The 21975-nt window shown below is 48.5% G+C and overlaps 1 protein-coding gene across 27 annotated transcripts in view; it reads right to left on the bottom strand.

Moving 5' to 3' along the window:
- The window catches only part of MSI2 (musashi RNA binding protein 2), a 261255-nt gene that overhangs the window by 26087 nt on the left and 213193 nt on the right, over positions 1-21975 (bottom strand). For 9 of the 27 annotated variants that reach the window (XR_008237698.1, XM_052805013.1, XM_052805008.1 and 6 more), the window contains 3 exons: positions 18943-19017; positions 3723-3746; positions 2469-2576 (listed from right to left, as the gene is read on the bottom strand). Coding sequence is in view for 24 of the 27 variants with exons in the window: in XM_052805013.1 (XP_052660973.1) it covers positions 2469-2576; positions 3723-3746; positions 18943-19017 (207 nt within the window). In the remaining 3 variants the exon portion in view is untranslated. Of the gene's footprint in view, positions 1-937; positions 965-2468; positions 2577-3722; positions 3747-13675; positions 15286-18942; positions 19018-21975 lie in introns of those variants that run through there. The other 18 variants (XR_008237701.1, XM_052805015.1, XM_052805022.1 and 15 more) reach the window with 7 other exon arrangements.

Genomic DNA, 21975 nt, shown 5'->3' with positions numbered 1-21975 from the left:
TGGGAGCGAGCTGGTGGGGCCGGAGCGCTGCAGAAGGGGCAGCAGGGATGGGGACGTCTCCGGCAGCTTCTGGGCAGAGCAGTCCCCAGCGAGCGGAGGGGCGGTGGGACGCGCCTGCCCGCGCGTTTTCCAGCTCTTTTCCAGTTTACTGGCAGAAAGGGGGCCAGTAAGGGCCAACTGTGTTGCGCTCTGTGCTTTTGGATTAGGCACGCGTGAAGGAGGGCTGTGCGAATTTGCGAAGGACAAAGAAAAACCCAACTGAAAAGAATTAAAAAAAAAAAAAACCCCAACCATTTTTCTTGTAATGAATCGGGCCCGTACACTGTAGCGCAAGATCGATCGTACTCTACTGCTCCTGAATACAATTCACTACCATTGCTGGATGGAAGTGGCGAACCCAGGATGTCCCTTCCGAAAACCGTCTTTGGATGGAAATGACTCTACGTAAAACACCACTGTTCCCAGAGCACGTTTCACTGCAAATGTGAGCGGCCGTCGGGCCGGGCCGGTGACAAACCCATCTTCCTCCTTGAGAGCTCAGGGCTGGGGAAGGGGGGGCTCTTTTGATTCAGTTTTGGGGTTTTGCCAGTTTTGTGCACACAGGCAATTTTGAGGCTTGAAAGACATTTCCAAACACCATACTGCTCTTTAAACTTGCCAGAAAGGGTGTTGTTAATTTAGGGTTAGATTTAGTTTCGTATTGCAAGTTCAAATAAAAAACAAAAACGAAAAAACAAAACAAAACAGAAAACCCAACAAAAGAAAAAACCAAAAAACACTCAAATTAAAGACAAATGATTTTCAGGCACAGAATTGATCAATGCTCAGTTCAGTTGTAATGGGCACCAAAAGCACTCCGATTAAAAAAAAAAATAATAATCAGGGAAGCAACGTTAATCCAGCCAAACCCTCTGTGCCTTGCTAAGGGGCAACTCACCAGGTCTGTTTGCACGTAAAACAAAACCTGAAGGGCAAAAACATGAGGAAGAGGCAGAAACAATGAAGTCTGTTTTCCTGAAATCATATACAAAATTAATCTTTTTGTTTGGTTTTTTTTGTTTGGTTTTTTTTTTTTTTTTCTCTTTGGGTTTGTTTTTCCCCCTGCATGAAGGGGCAGTAGGAAAAGCTGGGAGATGGGGAATCCCCACAACCAGTCTGGCAAGTCACCCCTTAGGCGCTCTCTACATGCCACAAGATGAAACTGGTACAGATAATCCTTTGTAGCCTGCAAGCAGTGCCAGTTTGCATGGAACGGAGTTCTCCTGGTGTCTTTCTTTGGCCTCCACGGCATCAGGCTCGCACCTGAGACACGCCTGGGCCTGCGCCCTCCTCGTAACCCCTCACGCAGCGGTTTAGTCGGGTCTTTTCAGCGAGAGCCCGGTTAACCCACCGGCACTGCCAGAAAAGCCACCGAGAAACCCCCGCTTCAGGACCGTGCCATGAGCGAGCTGGAAAACCGCCGCCGCGTCCTCCGCTCCGGCACCTCCGCCGTCCACGCCGGCCAGCCGGGCCCGGCGAGGGGGTCGGCGGCCGGCGGGGGCCGTGCAGGAGGCGCGGGGCCGGCAGCGGCTCCGTCCCGGCTTGATCCGGGCGGGCCGGGGAGCCGAGGCGGCGGTGGCGGCGGCGGGCGCTGCCGAGCCACCAGCTCACCGATGGCCGTACTGAACGCTTGAATTCCCTGAGCGAAGCTTTAATTCACGTGTTTCGCTGAATTTAAAACCTAAGGCAGTAACGGCAATTGGCGACGATTTATTTATTTATTTCCCTTAAGGGGAAAAGAAAAAAAAAAAAAGAAGTTTTCAGAAGGAACGGGAAGAAAAGCTTTTGACGTTCCTCACGGAAAGCAGGCCCGTGGGGTTGGAAGCGGGCAGGGCCGGCCAACCGCCAGCCGCGTTTCGGCGCCGACGACGGCGTTCGCGGCGGCGTTCGCCCCGCGCGGGGCGGAAAGCGCCGTCCCCGAGGGGACACGGCCCCCCTCGCCGCGGGGGGGTGACCCGCGAAGGCCGACCCCGACCCTCGCGCCGGTTCGCGGCGGAGGAGGCGAGAGCGGCTCCGGGCACGGCGGGAGCGCCCGGGGCTGCCACCACCGCCTCAACCCGACACCTGCTTTCCGGGAGAAACGAAAACTTTTTTTTCGGAAACGCAAATTAATTTCTTTGGGGTGTCCTTTATGACCTCGAATTTAAAACGAAGAAACAAAGAAACCAACATAATAAAGGAATAAATAAAGAAACAAATTGGAATATCTACCCTGGTTTTGGCAGTTCTTACGCCAATCTCCTGCAAGGTGCTCCAGGCCCCATGGCCTCTGCTTGTAGTTTGGGTTTGGTTTGGGATTGATTACTTATTTTTTATGTAATTTTTTTTTTTTTTTGATTGTTTGTTTTCAGGTCCCCAGGATAAGTGTGAGGAAAATCAGAGAAATGATGGAGAGCTGCAGCCACACAGAATACCGACAGAGCTTTTACCTGACCCTGCACTCTGAGGGTTTGCTCTTCCACGGGCCCCCCTACCTGATCCTCTTGCTGCCGCCACGGCTGCCGCTGCTACTGGTCCATAAGCCGCTGCCGGAAAACCTGGCCGTGGAGAAAAGGAGAAGGGTAAAGAAAGAAGCCAGCAGGTACCGCGAGTCTCTGCGGGGCGGCCGCCGAGGGCACGGCGTTTCCAGAGCTCGCCGTCCCGGCTCTCCGTGCCGTCGACGGGCACCGTTTTTAGAAAGAGCCGAGCCCTCGCCAGGTGCCCACTGCTGGTGGTCTCTGCCGGCACAAAGGTGGCCCAAATCCCCTTGGCAGAAGAGGAAGGTCGCGGCGCATGCCGCTGATGGCGCGCCTGGTCACGGCACGCCGCGAAAGCCGAGGTGCCGGGGCGGACAGACTGGCAGCAGAGCCTGCAGCGCTCGGCTTACGTCTCCGTACTCTCAAACGGCTAGGGTCAGACCGCTTCGCAAAACGAGGGATTTCTCTTCTTTGCTTATTTGCAAGTGATAATAACGTGCTGATCTACAGACATAGCAGTAATGGAAAATATGAGGAGGTCCTCATGTCAAGATCACAGATTTGCTGGGATCAAGCAAAAAAAAAAAAAAATTCACCGGAATGTAATTTAAAAAAAGAAAGAAAGAAAGAAAAAAAGCTCTTGAAAGCAAAACAGCCGCAGATCAAGGAGCTCTAAGACATACACCCTGCTACAGGGGGACCGAGCCCTTACAGATGAATGAAATGCTGCTAGCAAGATTGCAGATTTAGTTTACTTAATTAATATTCAGAAGATCTGCCAGAGGCTCTGACTTTAAATATATGTATTTTAAGAGAGCAAGGTCCAGGTGATCAGCAAGAACCCCAAACCCCCTCGCTCCAAAGCCAACAAAACCCTCGGAGGTTCCTGGTCTCTGGGGAGCTCCGACCGCTCCTGGCACCCGACAGGACAACCCCGGGGGTAGTCACCACCACGGGACCTGCCCCTTGAGCGGGCTCCAGGACTTTGATCACAGCTGCTTTGCAATGCTGAAGAACCACAGAAAAACAACTGAGGCAACAGAAAAAGAGAACAGCGAGCTAGAGGAATGGAGAGAGCGAGACCCAGAGAAATCAGCAGACTACAAGCCCGCTACCTCTAGCACTATCGTCTCAGCTACAGGTAATCTACCAGGGAGAAAGGAGCAGAGAACAACTAGGCTAGAGTGACTTGAAGCTACTTAAAACATCAATTAAAAAAAGACATACTTGCATTTAAATATGGTAATAGGGCTGTTGGGGGAAAAAAAATAGTACAGGTAAATGTATGCACAGCTACCCCAGGCTGCTGTCTGCTGCTGCTCCCCATGTGCAGAGCCCACGCGCCGCACAGCAAATCCCGTTCCTTAATGCCAATGTGAAGCTGTTTGTTTTTATTATGTTGATGAACTGCTACAATCTCTGTGGAGTGAGATGCAGGAGGAAGCACATCCAGACGGGGGGATATTATAACCAAATACCAAAGCGCTAAATTCCCTCTTGCTGGTGATGGAGCCATCGACCCTGGTTGGGTCGCCTGACATACGTTTAGCGCTGGAGCTGCGATATGCTGGAGTGAGAAGACCTCGGTGTTAAGCATCAAACCAACCTCCAAGCAGCAGGGAAAGCATCTGCAGGACAAGGGCTGAGGCTCTGGGGCTTTGTTTTCATGCGGAGCCACGCCTGGGCCAAGCCCCGAGCTCTCCTGCTGCGGGTTAGGCAGGAGCAGAGCTGGCACTGTCCCTACAGCCTCTCCTTCTCCGTTCCCTGCCCACCACAGCGCACGTCCCAAGAGCAGTGTCCTCAGCATTCCCATGGCACATCCAGGACCAGCTGGCCACCAGCAAATCTCTCATTTGGAGGCTCCAGGGGCTCCCTAAACCATCCGTAAGCGATCAGAGGAGCTGTGGATTTTCCACAGAATAAAAGGCCTCTGCCAAAACCAATCAAATACCCTTCAAATCACCAAGCATCCCCTGAAAACAGCATAAAAACCAGGGCTGGAAAGTTTGTTTCTCTTGTTCAACTGCCAGGCACGCTCAGTATCTATTTGAAATGCAGGACAAAAAGTTTTGCCATGCAAAAGAAGAATGAAATAACAAGGGTGGAGAAGGCACTCCACAGAAAGAGCCTGAACAAAGGATCTGTTATTGCATTCCAGTGGACAGATGTGTGAAAAATCAATCCCTCCACCCCCCAAAGAAAGCTATTATCCCAATTCTGAGATAAAAGCATCTGCGCGACATGGCACTCCAAACAACTCAAGTGTGATCGGCTGCTCGTGCTCTGCCCAGGAACGCTGCGGCCGGCCGGCCGGGCAGAGGCGGAGCGGCAGTGGCACGGCTGCGCGGCCCTTACGGCTGCAGAAGTGGGAGGCGGAAACGGGGATTGATTATCAAGATTGGCAAAAATCCGCTTACCAATACAGATTCACAGGCTGGCTCCATCACTGGAGGATCTCTAAATCAACCCAACGTACTGAAAGTAATCAATCCCCCACACTGAAATTACATTTGCCAGGCACTGCATTAATCAGCTCGTTCAGCTGAAAACAAATTTCCCCATCACCACACTGGTGACCGCATTAATGCCGTGCGACATCTCACAACTGGGCTAACTTACTTTTGTAATTACGTGGTGGTTTGCTCCCAAACCTCTCAGCAGTGATCGGCAGCTGACGCTGTCCCCACGTCACAGATGGGATAAAGCGAGGCACAAAGAAGCAAAATGACTCAAGACAGACATTTGCAGATAGCCAAGGGTGCAGCTGGGCTCTCGCAGGTTCTGGTCTCAAGATCCACTGCTAATCTCTGTAATTCCCCTTGTACCAACCCTATAGCATTATTTAAGCACTTTGGTCACACTGTATTATTCCCTCCCGTTGTTTCTAAACTTCCACACCAGTGAAGACTTCAAAGAATAGCACTACAGTGACAGTACAATTAATACTGAACCTGTTTTGTGTACTGCAAGAAACTTCTGCCTCTACCACCCTTCTGCCTGCGCTGTCAAGCCATTTTATTAAAATCCGAGAGCTGAGGTATCTGCAGCAGTTCCGTAAGGAGGAAAACATTAGCAGGCACTTTCGCTGGTTTCCAGGCCCCCAGAAGGAACCTGCTTGTCCACGGAGACTCTTGCTGGTCCTCCAGACCACGCTGGCGAGGCTGTGTGCCTGCACACATTCCCCTCCCCTGGCATCAGGGTTTAAAACAAGGTGAAATGCAGCCGCCCAGTCCCAGCGGCACCTTCCCGGGTGCTGTTCCCCAGGCAGCAGCAGAGGTGGATGCGATCCGTCCCGCTCTGACTGATGGGGACCCCGGCACGGGGCACTGGGGATACCTCCGAGGGCCGGAGCAGGGGGCAAGGAGAAGCGTTAGCCGACAGAGCCCAGCGTGTGACGTGCCAGCTCCACCGTTTTCCCTTAGCAATGCCTGGAAAGCGCAGGCTTCTCCGGGAGACAAGAGCAGTGGCTTTGGGGATGCAGGACTGCTGGGCGTGGGGGGACCCCAGGGGCCACGGAGGGCCGTGGGGTATCAGCAGGCTCTCTGAACCCTGTAGCCAGCTGCCGAGGGGCTTGCATGCTCCCGGTTCATTTTTAACAGGCGGCTTGGAGGTAACTGGGTGCCAGGGATGGGCACCCGGACCAGAGCGCCTCGAAATCAACAGGAACATCGACCGCGGCGCGCTCTGGATCCCACCCCCAGCGACGATCCCACCGCTGGCCGGCGCCTGCCTGGCTCTGTCCGAGCCCTCTGCTCTCTGAAGTCAACTGGAAAATCAAAAGGGGTGGAGGGAGAGATCAATTCATTCATCGTGTTTGTTTAAGGCACTCCCGTTCCTGCTGAAACGATCCCTGTCTTTTGTGTATCCGCTGCTTATAATTGCCTAGAGAAAACAAGATACCAAAGCTGTTCAAAAGCACAGAAGTGCCCACTTTAGGCATTGCAATTAGAAGATATTTTACAATAAATGTTTTGCAATGGGCTCACACACTGTCCAGGAAAGCCCTGAGGATTCACATCAATTTCATGCTCTCTTATTGCTCTGAACAAGCTAAAGCCAGTATTTGGAGTTCAATTTTTCACAGATAAATTTTTCTGCTTCCTGCATCAATAGTTGCACTTTAAATACTGAAGCAGGCTCGTGCGAGGGAAGATGGACACATCTGGTTTTAAATGCTTTGCCCTAAGGTCACAGATTTAGTCAATGGCTGGCTGCAAGCAACTGCCTTCTCCAAGGCACAAATAAGTTTGGGAGAAGGGGGGGGATCAAGGGGTGGTGCACGCCCAGGGGCAGCAGGGCTGGATTTGGGCAGGCAGCACACAGCCCCGCCGTCTCGCGCTCGGCATTACCGAGCAGAGAACGCCGAGAGCCCAGGATTTAGCGGATCTTCCAGGGGCTTTGTGAACAAATCTGGCGAGAGCTACGCTGCCTGAGCAGGGCCAGTCCTTATGGGGGACTCGAGGGGCTCAAGGGCTCCCAGCGAAGGGCACGCTCCCTCCACACGTCTCTGCCGTGCTCCTTCTCCCACCCCGGTGGGATCATTCCCTTCTCAAAGCGCTGGGTTCTCCTTTACCCCAGCCTGAAGCTGGCTACAAGGCAACCAGGAGTGAGTGAAAAACACAAGAACCGTTTACACCCCCTTCCTCCACGCGTGCTGCCAGGACTCCCTCGTGTGCAGCCCTGGCTTTTCATGGACTCCTTCAGACCTGCTCTGCTCTGTCCAGCCCCTGAACACCCCAAATATCTTGCATCCCCCAAGGACACAAGACCCTGTCCTCTACAGACAGCCAGACAATGGGCATCAAACCAAAAAGAAGTCACAGAGATCATGAGATTAGTTCTTACATCAAAAAATATCATGCAAAGAACTTTCTCTGCTTCTAATGGCTAAAGCTCTTAGGGCACACGAGGTCATGTTTAGACTTTAGCAATAAGCACAGGGATTTAAAACAAGAATAAAAATGGAAGCTGAGATGCTCAAATCATCACCTGATTTCAGCACCGAACTTCGGAAAACATCCAAAATTATGGGACACGCATGGAGAATAAAATAAAAGCCACCATAAAACTGTGCCTAGCAAGCAAAATCCTTCCTCTCTGTTTACGGATAGTTTGGAGTATTTGCACACGCTGGCAGAAGAGCTGAACACTGCGGCTCAATCTCGCAAAGTCACTGCGTCTCTGCGCGGGGCGTTTCGGGGGGCCCTACACACAAGGGGGATCGATGCTATATCCCCCCCAAACCACTTTGCCTCTTACGCCGACGGTGCTCCCCAGCGCGCTGATCTGAACACCGGTCATTTAGGAGGTTCACTTGATCTCCCAGGAAAAAAGTGCAAAGTCTGGAATATAAAATCATCTGCAGGTTGAGTGGGAAAAGGAGAGGGGGAAACTGATATCCTCTTTTCAAACAACGTTACCAGCAGCTTTGATCAGCACAGAAAAGCTTCGCGAGGCTCACAGCTGTCATTTCAAATGGGTTCTCGCTTGCATTATTCTTTCCATTAGGCAGTGTTATCCTCTTTGTAGGATCTTTAGGCTTCATTTCAAAAGTATCAGAGACTCAAAACCATGAAGCAGAAGAGCCTGGTAGCTTTTTTTTTTTTGAAGGCAGGCAGGCGTGGGTCCAATTTACTGGACAAAAATGTAGTCTTTAATGGTGAGCATGCACAAGGGAAAGCTCCATCCCAAAACAATCCCTTTATGTTTAAAACCTTCATCTTTCAGGCCTATCTGTCTCAGACTCCCCCTCCCTTTCTATAAGGAAACAAGAATGAGAAAGAAAAAAACCCGCTACCATTCCAAGCTTTAAATTAACAACTAAATGCTCAATAATTAGAGAAGAATATATATGCAGAGAAATCAAATTTTATCTAAAATTGATGAAAGATCAGGATTCTACCAAAGCATTCACAACTCGTTATCACGGTTGAGTAGCAATTAACTCTTTGGGATTTGATTGAAGACTCTACCGAAGCTCTGCCAAAGTCTGTAGGAAGCGAATGCGGAGGCAGCTACAAGCCCTGCTTGAAACGTCTCGTGTTTCCCACCAGTGACCCTGGTTTGTCTTTAAAGAAGCGGGATGGCACCGTCCATGCAACAGCAAACAGAAGGCACCAAGCAAGGTGCAGGGCAGACCTCCATGGAAATGGAGAATTTCTTTCCTGAGCTTTTGATCAATTCTATTAACACTTTTAGCATCTCCAAGCCCGCTCAGAATCCTTTATTGTGACAGCCCCATTAAGTGTTTCCCTTTGTCTTTATATGCTGTGTTACATCAAGCTTATTAAAATCTATTTCACCAGGTCAGAAAATTAGCGAACTTCAGATACAGCACATCATGCATAATGGAAACCTCATTAAGCAGCCCACTGTGTTATTCAAGGCACAGTCATCTGCTGTTTAAAATGTATGGTGCGTGGCAAGATTTTGTAGAATTCTCAACGTCAGACACCCGTAATGCGCTTCACACCGGATGCATGTTTGCAGATGAATGTTATTATGAACAAATATTTCTGCTTTGGAGCTTCAACAAAACAATAAAACCCAAATATAGTTAATTTAAAATTTGGCACTTCCACTTTATGTACAGTAAACGACCCATTTTTCAGCTGTTTACCACTCTCAGGCCACAGTTTTAAAAATGAGAATGATGCACTTTTGCCCAGTAATTACTTTATGCATCAGTGAGACAAAGCCTTGTTTGTCTCCAAATTATCATTCTGTGTCGTTTCAAGTGTAATAACCCTTTTGCAGTTACTTCACTGTACAGAAAACTGGGAAACTTCTCAAAGGCAAATAGTTTATTCTAAGAAAACTATTTATTCAAAAAAACCCAAACCAAAAAGCAAAAGCTGGTAGCTGATTTAGTTTATTTACTCTACTTCAAAACCATTCCTATCCTACGGCAGCTTCAAGGCATCCGCTATACTTCTCAAACATGTCCTGTGAAAACTATACCTCCCACCATCCAACACTCGAACTCAATATGTAATTTGGATTCTCCCTAATTTAGTAACTGGTGAAACACAAGAGAATTATGAGCTTCAAGTGAATGCAGCTGATGTGGATGAAAGAGAATCTCGACCAACTCACTTCCTAAAAGCAAGTAGTTCTGTTTAATACGAAGTTGATCACTCTGATGAAAGCATTCCTCATTTTAAAGCCCAAAGCCAAACATTTACTATCGATTTTTAATAAACAAGGTAAGTATAAACGAAACGATCACTGCAGGGGAATACCTGTGAATTCACTGCACCCAAGCTGTCACGCAGCACAGAAACTCTGAATTTCAGTCACCTGCTGCTGAATGAACAAGGGCAGGTTAGATGGAGCCGCATTAAGGCGTATATTTAAAGTTCAGCAAAGTGGCACTGATTTGCTTCAAGCCTCATTTCAGTTGCTTCGATGGTATAGGAAATGAGCTATTTGGTTACACCACTTGCTTAAATTTTTATGAATGATCTAAACTATCTGGATAAGTATTATTAAAAGACAGATCCTTGCTGATGAACAAAGGCATAAAAAGAACTCATGTCTGGAGGCTGAAGCTGGAAAAATTCAATGCAGACAAGAGGCAACTATGTAAAAGAGAAGATAATTAATCAGAGGACAAGGTTATCAGAGGGTAGGAAATTCTTCACAACCTACGTGTGTTGAAGTCGTGAGTGAACGCCCGTCTCAGAGAGACACTGCAGCTCACCAAGCGCAACAGCCATCGCTGGCGGAGACGGAGAACTTCCCGCTGCCTCGCTGGAGGAACTGCCACTGGGTATTTCATAATCCACGTTATAAAACAAGTCAGAGGAGAGGATTGTGATGCTGAGCCCAGAAACCTTCAGGGCATCACTGCAGCGACTACATATTACTGCTTCTGGGCAAAGGAGGACTTGGAAGCTACTTAATTATCAGCTTGAAATCCTACTACTAACTGTGATTGAAAAACATTCGCATTTTAATGTTTTTGTGCTTTAAGGAGACTAATCTCTTCAAGTTCTTTGCAACCCCCAGCTCCCAATTTTTAACAGCTTTACAGTTGAAAATTGTATCTATAGAGGCATAAGCGGGCTAGCTGTTGTGCTCCGGCTAACTCAGACACGTACAATTCCTGACAGCAGGACTGGCATTACCAGACCATGTTCTTCTTTCTATAGGGTTATCCATGTTTTCTTCCATACATGTGTGTTTGCGTTATGCCTCTTTACTCTTGTGAATAATTATTCTCATTACACTTCCCAGCTGCTGCAGCTGTGGCCTGCTTGCAGCAGAACCGATCGCTCAGGAGCTCTGTTGCTGCAGTGTCGCCCCGAAACGCAAAGAGCTCCTGAGAGACCGGTAGCTTTGGGTTTTTTTTTCCTTTTCTTTCCTCCCTGTCCCTTTATGATCGCTCATTTTCAGGGCAACGACCCTGAAGTTTTAAAGCCCGTCTCAAACTCCACGCATGGATCAGTGAGCAGTTGAGAATAGGACAATCGGCATTTAAATTCAATGTTCAAGATGTTCTTACTGCTCAAGCAGTTATTCAAGGTATCAGTAGGCAAAAACCTAATGAAGGATGTGGGCAGTTTTGGTCCTTAGCCAGACATGCTGTTTGGGGAAACCTTAAGAGCAGCCTCACCCGCACAGAGGTGATGGGGCAGGAAAATGGGGACAGGCAGCATTTTTACTGGCTACGCTCTGCTGCCATTGAAATTGGTGGAAGCTGGACCAGCGACTCAGATCAACAGCTTATCTCTTGAAAAGCTCACCTGAAATTTAATATCCAGGAGATTATTTTAAGGGGTGCGGGAAACAGGAGGTGAAAAAAGAATTTTATGCAATTCTTTGCAACATTAGAAAAATGCAACTCTTCTCAGAAAAAATGTGCCCAAGAGGCAAAGGTGCTTACGCTCTGCTTGCACTCAGGCAACAGCTCTAGATACCACTTTTTTCCTGCATCAAAACAAAAGCTACTGTCATCTAAGCAGAACTTGAAGGAGTACCTTCTGGCTGGAAATTTATGGGCTTTGCTATATTAATTTCTCAGTTTGCTGTCTGCAGTTCCAGCTGCTCCTCACTCCAGGGATGCACCTGCAATGTGAAGGGTCCCTCTTCAGCCTGCCCTCTGCCAGCAAAAGAAACCCAAAATCTCAATTTTAAGACAGGTCCAGTCTATAGTCTTTGTTTTCACTGATGGAGGCTGAAACGGAGATGTTTGAAGAGTGGTAATTAAGGTGGTTCTAGCAGATTTCAAAAGCACTTTGTAAACCATTTTATGCCATGCAGATGCAGTAATGTGTTTTAGGTGAAAAAAAGCATGCAGCGCAGGGATGATTAGAGCAGATTTTAAGCAGTTAAGAAAGGGTTAGACAAAGGAGTGAAAAACATTTCCAGCTTCATTCCGCATCTCTTACTGTTACAAGGCTTAACTAACTGAATAGACAATTTAAAATATGTTTTGTATTTCTTCCTCCTATTTTGCAGCTGCCAGCAATTTCTCCTTCTTTCTTAATGTTAAGTTTGATCATTAAAGTATCATGACCAGACAAACTTTGCTCCCATTACTAAATGTTACCCAAGTCTTAGACTTGTGTAACAGTGCTTTAAAGAGTGTTTTACAGAACTGACTCTTATTAATACTAACTTTATTACTCCCTGCTAGTACAGAAGCCATGTGTAGGCAGCATCTCCACTTTAAAATCGCTTTACATCACCAGAGTAGATAGCTGGGGGCTCGTGTACACGGGAATATGGCTCGGGGTCGTTGAAGCACCACGCACATCATGTTGGGAGCCAGACCTTGGCTGATCTCAGTTGGCAGAATTACAGCTAAATCCTTCATGGGGATTTGGTTTATGCTCCTTCTGGTGCGCTGAACGTACCAACTCCCAAACCTTCCCAGAAGGCACTCAACACGGTAAAAAGCTGCACCTCCTGAGTATGGCCATCGCTTTGTACCACCACACCTTGCTACAGACAAAATGGTCAGCTCTGCAGTATGTTGAAGCTACAAACACATTCTTTTCCTCCCGTTCCCACTGCACTCCCCTGAAGAAGTTATTAACCAGGAGTGAGACCTGCAAGAGCAACGTAACTTGCAGCTTCCTAATATCTCTGGGTGTCCTAAATAACAAATGCAGGAACTTCCCTTACCTCGCCTCCTTCTCTCACACTACGAAGAAGAAGCCTTAAGCATGTCATTATTATAATAATTACCCTTGTCTTTGGTACCACCTCCTCTTCCTCACCCAGAAAATAACTGTTAGACCTACTAGGCAAGCATCACAAATAACTTTTACACAAGAATACCTTCCTGCCCAGCACCGATGGCCAACAAGTGAACAGTTTGTGGCTGGTATCAGGAAAGAAACTAAATTAAGCTCTATAGATTAACAGACAGTTGGTTTCAATGCTCTCATAATAATGAAAAACACCAGTTTAGACTTTGAACTGATCTCGCGTTGCATTTTCACAGCACCAGGCACTGCAGGAGCGTGACCGAAGGCTGGGCTTGGCGGACTATGGAGTACCATTATTAATAAGCAAGTGTATTTCCCTGAGCTCTGAAAAGTTTGTGAAAATATTTGGTTTTCCCACCTCTCCCCATATACAAAGGTTTTAATAAGCTTTAACAAACATACAAGCAAACAAACCCTTAATTAAAAAAAAAAAAAAAAATTAAATATCTGAGCTGAGGGTTTCTAAGTAACTTTGACAATCCCCAAACATCCAGGTAAAGATGGAATAAAGTATAACTGAGATAAAAACAGTGATGGCAACCTCCCCGCCCTGCAGGCACGGCCAGCGGTACCCGTCCCACCGCGGGGTCTGCACCAAGAACACCGGCTGCCATCCCAGCCAGGGACCTCCTCACAGCGACAAGAGTTACCTGATTTGCCTTTCCATTTCCAAACGGCAGAAACAGATTCCTGCACGTTAGCGCTGGAGAGTTCGCAACCAGGCTAATACGCTTATGGGTTTGATGCTTAAACCCACCTCGGTCGCTGGCACGGACTGCACTGACCACAGTGGTGGAAGATCAGACTGCTGGGAATACTGCAATTTTAACACGGGAGTCACTCCTCTCTCCCCAGTTACAAGTGCATTGTTGTCTTTTTTTGGTTTTAATTTTTGCTGTAAACACACCTCGTATGTAACCGTTCATCTCCAGATTCTTCAAACACTGGGTCACACACTTTGAGTGATGGTTGTTTTATTCTTTTATTAAATTGTCATTGGTACTGGTTATTTGGTGCGTCCAAACCAAAATATTAAAACTGCAAGCTAAGAGAGCAGCAACACAGCATATCCGTTGTAAACAATTTATTATTATTTTCTACCTCAGTTACTTACAGGAAAAAAGTCATAAAAAAGAAAAAAAGAAAAGCACAGATGGACTATTTACAAAAAATGAGAAAATTCACAATAGCTGAAATGTTTGCAAATCATGCACACTAAGACAAGTTCACAAAAGCAAAGCAATTCATAGCAAAAAAACCCAAACAAAATAATAAGAAGCCATACAGATTAAAAAAAGCTATTGCCTGCAGAAAAGTAAAAAGAAAACTAACCAATTATTACATCAAGCATCTTTAATGAAATGAACAGCATAGCCGTGTATTGTAGAGCCTTTGACACTGACATTTTAAACAAGTGGATTAACAAACATTAAAATGCATTACAGTTCTACTGTAAGCATGCAATTTACTTCTCACAAACTTATAAAATGGGCAGAAACACTTCAAGAAAAACAGAATTTAAATACGATGTGCGTTTTCTACCCAGAAGTCCAGAATCTGGTCTTGTTAAAAATAAAGCCAATGGATGGAGGCATTATCACATAGGCTTGCAGCTCTTCTGTGATTTGGGTGGAGATTAAGAGGCGCGATAAGCTAGCAGGGGACAGCTTGAACCTCTTGCCAAAATTTAAGTAATTTGCCCATGATTTGCAAGCAAAGTCTGGAAGTAGAAGCGACTGCACGGAGTATGCGAGAGCATCGCCGGCTGCGAGACGAGGGGGTGGTGAGCGGCTCGGAGCTGGGGCAGGGATTGCTGCGGGAGGTGCAGAACTGCCTAAGCCCTTCGTTTGGCGGCTGCTAGCCACGGCCCTTGCGTGATTACGGCAGCTCTCGGAAAAGCCACCAACCCAAAGCGAACGGAACGGGAGAAAACACGCGTGGGTCTGCTACGCCCGCAGCCGCCAGCGCCACAGGGTCACACGTGCGGACGCAGGGCGCTCGTTTGGAATAATTAAATAACAAACCCTGTGTTGCTAACGATCCTAGCGACAGGTGATGCTAGTCTCGCTACACCCTAATTATGATTTGTGCTACTGATGAACGACTCTATGTTAAAAAGCGCCAATATCTCTCTTTGGGGCTGCTTGTGAGACCCAATCATCATTTTTGCTTCCTTGATAAAATTATTTCTAAAAAGTTTGTGAGAAGTCATGCCTTCATAACGCCCCTAACCCCAATCCTTGTGAGTTACATTCCAAGTGGGCATTAAAAACTCATAACAAAGCAGAGGAAAAAAAAATAAAATAAAATAAAAAAATAAAAAGCAAACTCAAAGCAGTGAGGATATGGAGCCTTTAAAAAAATAAAAATAAAATAAAAAGTCCAGTCAATCAAACCAGCCAGTAAGAGCAGCAATTTTTCAGTGGACATTGATATTAAACATGGACCACCCAGGCTTTTTCTGTCTCTCTCTCTCTCTCTCTCATTAGCACTGTAGTAAACCCCGATTAATTTGTTATGCATCTTTAAGAACTAGTTGATAAAAATTATGTCTTGTGAAATCGGCAAATAGTCTGCAAAGTGAAATAAGAACAGAAATTAATAGATTAAACTGAAAAGATAAGTCCCAGAAATTAAAAAAAAAAAAAAAAAAAAAAGAAGACACAGAAAGGGAGTGATTGCAATTAAAAAAAAAAAAAGGCTACGTACTGAGTTATAAAGGCCTAGAGGAAAAAAATAATGTGATGGGAGAAGACAGAGCAGTCGCCAAAGTGATTGCGTGTGTCTCGCCCGTGGAGCAAGGGGCCGTCCCCGTGCTGAGAGGGAACAGCGGAGGATGCGGGAGAGGGCCCGTCCAGGGGACCCTGCCAGCAGCTCCGGCAGCCGGCGCGCCCCAGTACAGAAATGGAAATGCAAACAGGTGAATCGTGACATTTGTAGCCTCGTTTCACTTGGACAACAGTAAATACCAATAGGACAGTTCAATTCAGATGGGCGTTCAATTTTTTGTTTTTTTTATTAAAGAAGTAAATAGCATAACCAGAGGAGGAACCAGAATAACGCCCGCTGGCAGGTGACGAGGCACCGCAGCGCAGAGCCCTGCGGGACGGTGACTGCTAACAGCACGGCTCTGCAATGACACCCGCCGGGACGCCCTGCCAGGCTGGTTTACTGCAGCACAGGCACCAGCGCGGGAGAACAGGTTTCACGACACAACTGTACTGTAGTAAAAAGCACTGCCAGGTCCCCTCTATAACGAGCCGTAGGAATACAGCTGTATCTTTGTACGTATTGTATTTCTGTGTATACTTATACACACGCATCGGTGCGGCTGCAACACCACCGCTGTCCAGGTACCGCAGAGCCCGGAGGCAGACGAAGCTCTCAGGCACGCTGCCTGGGATGCTCCTGCAGCAATGGCCAAGTATTTTTCTTTTCAAATCGTGACCCTGAGCATTCGGGCATGACAACTTATTAAAAAGGCAGATTTCAGATTTCTCTCCATCAGGTTTGCATGTGCTCCTATCTCACGCTCCAAGCTGCAGTTGTGCCACGGGCCCCACGGGCACTTCTGCAAGCGTCAAAACACGGGAAGGGAAGGGTTGGGGGGCTTGGGCTCTTTCGAGGAGGAGGACTGTGTGCTGGAACCATGCTTATGCTATTCGTCCCCTGGCACTAAAGGTCTTTCCCCGTGGCAGGTCGGTCAGGCTGCCTACTCGATTCCTTCCCAGGGGTGTCTGGAGGAGGAGCGAGCCCTGTGCCGCTGGACACGGCTCCCTCCAGCAGAGAGGGGCGAAAGGAGAGCAGGGAGAGCCGCGTAGGCAGCTGAGACACGGCAGGACACAACCCTGCGAGGGGCACGCACTTCCACCGCTGCTCCCGTGGCAGGAGCGAGCAGCGGACGCTGGCACATCCCCGGCCTCAAATCCTGACCCGCTCCCGAAAGGCGCTCTCGCACCCTGAGCTGTGCTCCCGTGGTACAGGGTGCTCTGCCCCCAACACTCCTCCGTCCAAATGCCCGACTCCAGGAACAGGGACGCCCCGTCCCGCCCACGGGCATCAAACCCCTCGCACCGTGCCTGCCGGCAGGGAGGGCTCCCGCGCCCCACGCCGCTCTGACGGGTCGTGTTTCTAGAGACCGGAGTCCAAGACATCTGAGAAAAACCGCCTACCAACTCTATTAACGGTTCTGATTGCTCTTAAGGAATAAATCATCTGAGCGGGACTGGAGCAAACAACACGGGCAGAGCTTTAGGGCAGGGAAATCCAAGCAAGGCAATGGAGGACTCTGAGCATCTCCCCTTCGCTGCCCTGCTCCCAAAGGCACAACCGGTGCCCGCAGTCAGGTTCACCTGCTTTTCGGTGGTGACAATCCACTTGGATTTTCTTCCGCGTATTCAATCTCTGCAAGAGACTGAAAATAACTAGCGAATAACTGGAAGGCCTGTTTTGAAAAACCAGGCCCTTAATAAAAATACATATAATGAGGGCTAGTGTCAAACGGCACCTCTGCTGTGAGCTGGCAGACATGTTCATTTTAGACATGTTTATAATTAGAGTCATCTAAGCTCTGCCGATTTTCATCATTTAACTTATCAAAGGTGTCTCTCATTTAGATGTCTTCATACGAATCAGCTGGTACAAGGAATCGTGAGGACCTGGGAGGAAAGTGTGAGACAACATGCAAACGCCTTCTGAAGCCTCCCCCTTGTATTCAACTAACGGCTGCAATCCTGCCAGCCTGGACCTCTGCCCACCGGCTCCAGCGGCCTTGTCACCACCAGCAGCCCCGTCCCCCACCGCTGCCGCCCCCCCCGCCCGGCACGCTGCCCCAGCAGCTCTGCCGTCAGCCCTGACACCCTGGTTGTTTCGGACCCGGCTCCGTTTGGGAGGGTGTAGCGCGGGTGGGAAAGAGGCAGATGAGCTGTAAGTACAGCCCTAGCATTTGTGAATTGAAATTGAAAAAGAACCCCTAACAGCACCGTTTCCCTTGGTGTTATTAGTCCTGCAAAAACCGGCTGCACAGAAACTACCGTCCCAAGGACATTGTTCGTCTTACGGATGCTAATAATACGTATGCTTCCAATGCAATGTTTCATCCTAATGACCTAGAGCCGAACACAAGGCTGCATCTTCGCCCCAGTGTGCCACAGGTAGAGCCGAGCATCCCTCCACACCCTCACCAACCCCGAAGGACCTTCTTTCTCTTTGGTTCCCCTCCCCGCGGAGCTGCTGCCCCTTCCGCGCCCGCCGTTGCTCGCTACCGGGGGGGTTCGCTCTCTTTCTCAATTACCCTGAGCGGAGCTCGGCTCCCACCCCTCCAATTTCTGAGCCGCTGAGCGGCAGCGGGCGGTGGGACCGCTCGTCCGTGACCCCCGCGACAAGCGCACTCATGAATTTAACACCCAGCACACCGGGGTCTCCTTGCCGTGGTGGCCGGGTGGGCTTCAGCTGTTAGCAAGCCATGAGCACAGCAGCGTCGCTTCGCTCGTTAGCGCTGCCCGGGAAAGCCCAGGGCGAAAGGAAAGGAACCTCGCTGTCCTGGCTGGTTTCAGCCCCACCTGCGGGACGTGCTGGAACGGGAAAGGGCTTTTCGTGATCCCCGCTGTGTCCCGCAGCCAGTCCGCGGCACGGCGCGGTGCGGCCGCCCCGACCCGGTCCCGCCGCAGCAGCAGTCGGCTGCCCCGCCAAGCAAAGGGGGGAAACCAAACCGAAGCCAAACCGAACCATCAATGCACGGCTAGAAACTATTTCTGTGAAGGACACCGGAGCTATCGATAAAGAACACAGGAAGGTTGGACTTCTCATTCCAAGACTGCACTTGTAATGAATAAACACTTACCGCAGGATAGTATGGGAAGGTGTGTGCGAGTCTCTGTGTGCGTGTGTGTGTCGGTGTATATCTCTATAATATATATGAAAGGAAAAACCCATCAAAGGGAGGGTAATAGCTCTTAAATGATCTCTGTTGCTTCATGTTTTAATTTAAGAAGTTTGTTTTCAAATAACCAGTACCAATTTACACGTTAGTAAAAATGTATTTAAAATATGTATATATAAATATCTGTTTTAAAATAGTAAAAAAATTTGTTGTTGTGTGAGATGCTCCCTGCAGACTTGCCTGTCTCAGCTTGCAGCTATGGATTTAAAAAAAAGGTAAAAAAAAAAAAAAAAAAAAAAAAGAAGGAAAGAGGGGGGAAAAAGTAAATCTGCAAATGAAATGTACGTACCTGGGAACTGATAGCTGTAACTTGGGGCAAATCCAGGATATCCTCGGCCATACGTTGCAACAAAATTCGGGTAACCTTGATCACAGAAATGTTAAAAAAAAAAAAAAAAAAGAGAGAGAGAGAGAGAAAGAGAAGTTTGAAGATTAATAAAGGTTTTTTGTTTTTAAATACAATGCAAAATTACATGGAGGATGGGTGAAACTTGATTTTACAGAAGGTATTAAAACCCAAGATTTATTCCACTCATGCAAAACTGCAGAAAGGTTTCATTATTATCTTGAATAGAAACATCTAGAGCCGGCCGGCTTTCCTGCTCACTTCCCTGCCTGGCTTTGTGCATAAGACCTGTCACTCAGGTAATTAACATGCACTTTGGTATCTGAAGTCCAAGGACTGTGCATACTTGTTAGCTGGAAGAGTAAATGCCAAATGCTAAGGCTAAACACATAACACAGGTTTGCTCTGACATTTGGAGAGCTTACAATGAATGTACTTTGCTTCAGAGCTATTGACAGTTGGAGATTAAGGTAGTAGTAATTCTTTATCCCGGGAGTGTGAAGGACAACAGTTAACACATCAAAGAGTTAGAGGCAGCAACAGCAATGAGCCAGAGAGTCAAAGAGCTTTTAATTTTTCAGGAAAGTAAGACCCAGCTATAAGAGCCACTTCCTAAAGCAATTTCTGAGATACGCGCAGAAACGCATCCAACCTCAGGCAGCTTTGGAATTTTATTATGAGAAAAATACCACTCGCGTTCATTTTGTTAATAAAGGTGCTTAAGTAAATACATGAAGTGGCAACTCTGCCCGCTCTAAGACAGCGGCCGGGAGCGCAAGGTAGTGTCGGCAAGAGGGCAGAGGGTGGGGGGGGTCCACCCGCGGGTGTTTGATGGACAGAGGTACCACCGCTCGGCGGTCAGCCCCGCGGGTGCTCGGCCAAGGGTTTCACCGCGTTACACGGGGCATGCCTCGCCAGCATCGCAGGCGGTTCGCTCTGACAGCCGGGCCAGGGCAGAGGGGTTTCACTCTGCAGGCAGCAGAAGGTTTGCGTACGTGCTGGAGGTCACACTAGTCCCTAAACGTGCGTGGGCTGGCAGCAGCCGAGGGGTCACACACTGTGACCCCCCCCCGTGTTTTAACTTTCCAGCCCTTATGCAAAACAGCTGTCCTCTCCGGTCCCACCGCGGCTCTTTGCTACGACTGGTACGGCTGATGCCACGAGCCATCCTGTACACTAAGGAGATTTCCTAAAACCGTAACCTCACTTCCGATCCTCAGCATTTCCTTACTTGGATTTCTTAAAAACAGGAACTACCCTTTGCAATTCCAGTGCAATAAATGCTGTGTAACGTTCCCGCTGACTGTCAGCATCAGCCCAGACTCCTCCAGCCTCCAGGAAAGACCTCTCCAGACCAAGAAACCATCATGCAAAGTTTGCTCTCACTCCATCTGAAGTCAGTGGAAATCTTGGCAGTGATGACGGCAGCAGCTGGGCTGGACCCTGAGAACACGTTTAGCAGCTGAATGGTTCTTCTGGGGGTCTCCTATCTCTGCTTTTATTTATTCTTTAATGTACTCATACATAGTACAGCTCTTTTTCTGCCGCAGCAAGTCCCTCCACTTCTGATTAGATTTATATATACATATAACGTACTATTAATCATAATCTACAACTGGAAGATAAAAATGCTTGGATGAATTTTGATTACGGGATTAAGCGGTGCCAGGGGAAAGCAGCCCTGCGATCCCCGGACAGCACGTTGCGGCTTTCAGCGATGTGTACATACCGCTTAGCCCTTGCGTGTTTATTTCACAGCTCAACAGCTGGATTCCTTTAGAAATTAATCACCTCTGTCATTAAATCAGATCTTTCAGAGTTAAGCTTTACAAACCTCTTTTCCTTTTTTTTTTAGAACAACAATATTGATAAATGGATTGTTTGCTAAGTAAGTAGCGCCATTAACACCACTGCGAGCTCCACCATGAAAAATCGCTCTGCGGCGTCCGACCGCAGCCCCTCTCCTTGCCAAGTGGAAAAAATTAAGTTTCATTCTGATTCGAGCGACTCCGGAGCAGATCCGTCAGCTCGCAACTGTTGGGGCCATGGGGGACCGACGTGCCGGGCAACGCCCGAGGTCTGCCCTGGGGAGCGGGGGCTGCAGGTGAGGTCCCCATGGCCCCGGCCGAACCGGCACGGTGGTGGGTGGCAGCTGCCCGCGGTGTTTTTGGAGCTGGCAGCGCAGTGCAGGATGCCATCTCTTCCGCTGGCCTGCCCTGGGATGCTCTGCTGGGCTGGGGATGCTCCTGCCCTGGTGCATTTGCCTTCAAACCCAGGGCAGCGTGCGGCACCGCAGCAGCCCCGCTCTCCTTGGGCAAACCCGGAGCTGCCTGGGGGGCTCTCGCCTGCATCGCCAGTGCTCAATGCTCTCTAGGTCAGGCAGATGAAATCATAAATTTATAATACAGCATTACTTCAATTTTCCTCTTCATTTACTGCTGCAGCGCCCAGCTCTGCTCTAACGAGTCAAAGCCCGATCCACGCAGGGGAAATTGCCTGGCTGAATATCAATAGCGCATTAACACCGTGCCCATGTGGATGCTTCATCAAGCCAAATTATGGCCATGCTGACCTACCCACCATTTCCATTAGATGCCATTCTCATCCTGCATTGGGCACTGAACAGTTTATTTGCTTCAGTAGTCTTGGGAATGATCAATCTCTCTAATTATCCTTTGTTGCTAAACCAAAAATCCAAGTTTTGCCTGGATTACCTCTTCCGAAGCGAGACCCTCCTGGCCATGGAAGCAGAACTCCAACCAACAACCAACACTGCTTTCACACCACCACTTCCATCCAGCTCCTGTCTCTGACATCAACGGCAGCAGGTCCGACGCACCCACCGTGCAGGCTGGGTGAACTCCCAGCCCACGTGCTGGAGCCTTGCAGAGCCCCGTCTCACAGCCGGCCAGATCCTGCCCTGCGCTGGATGCTCTCCGGGCAGTGCTGGCATGCGAGGTCAGAGCCATGGCTGCT

Source organism: Harpia harpyja, chromosome 12 (genome assembly GCF_026419915.1).
Source record: "Harpia harpyja isolate bHarHar1 chromosome 12, bHarHar1 primary haplotype, whole genome shotgun sequence".
In the NCBI taxonomy this organism is placed as follows: Eukaryota; Metazoa; Chordata; class Aves; order Accipitriformes; family Accipitridae; genus Harpia; species Harpia harpyja.
This window is presented reverse-complemented; position numbering and strand designations above follow the sequence as displayed.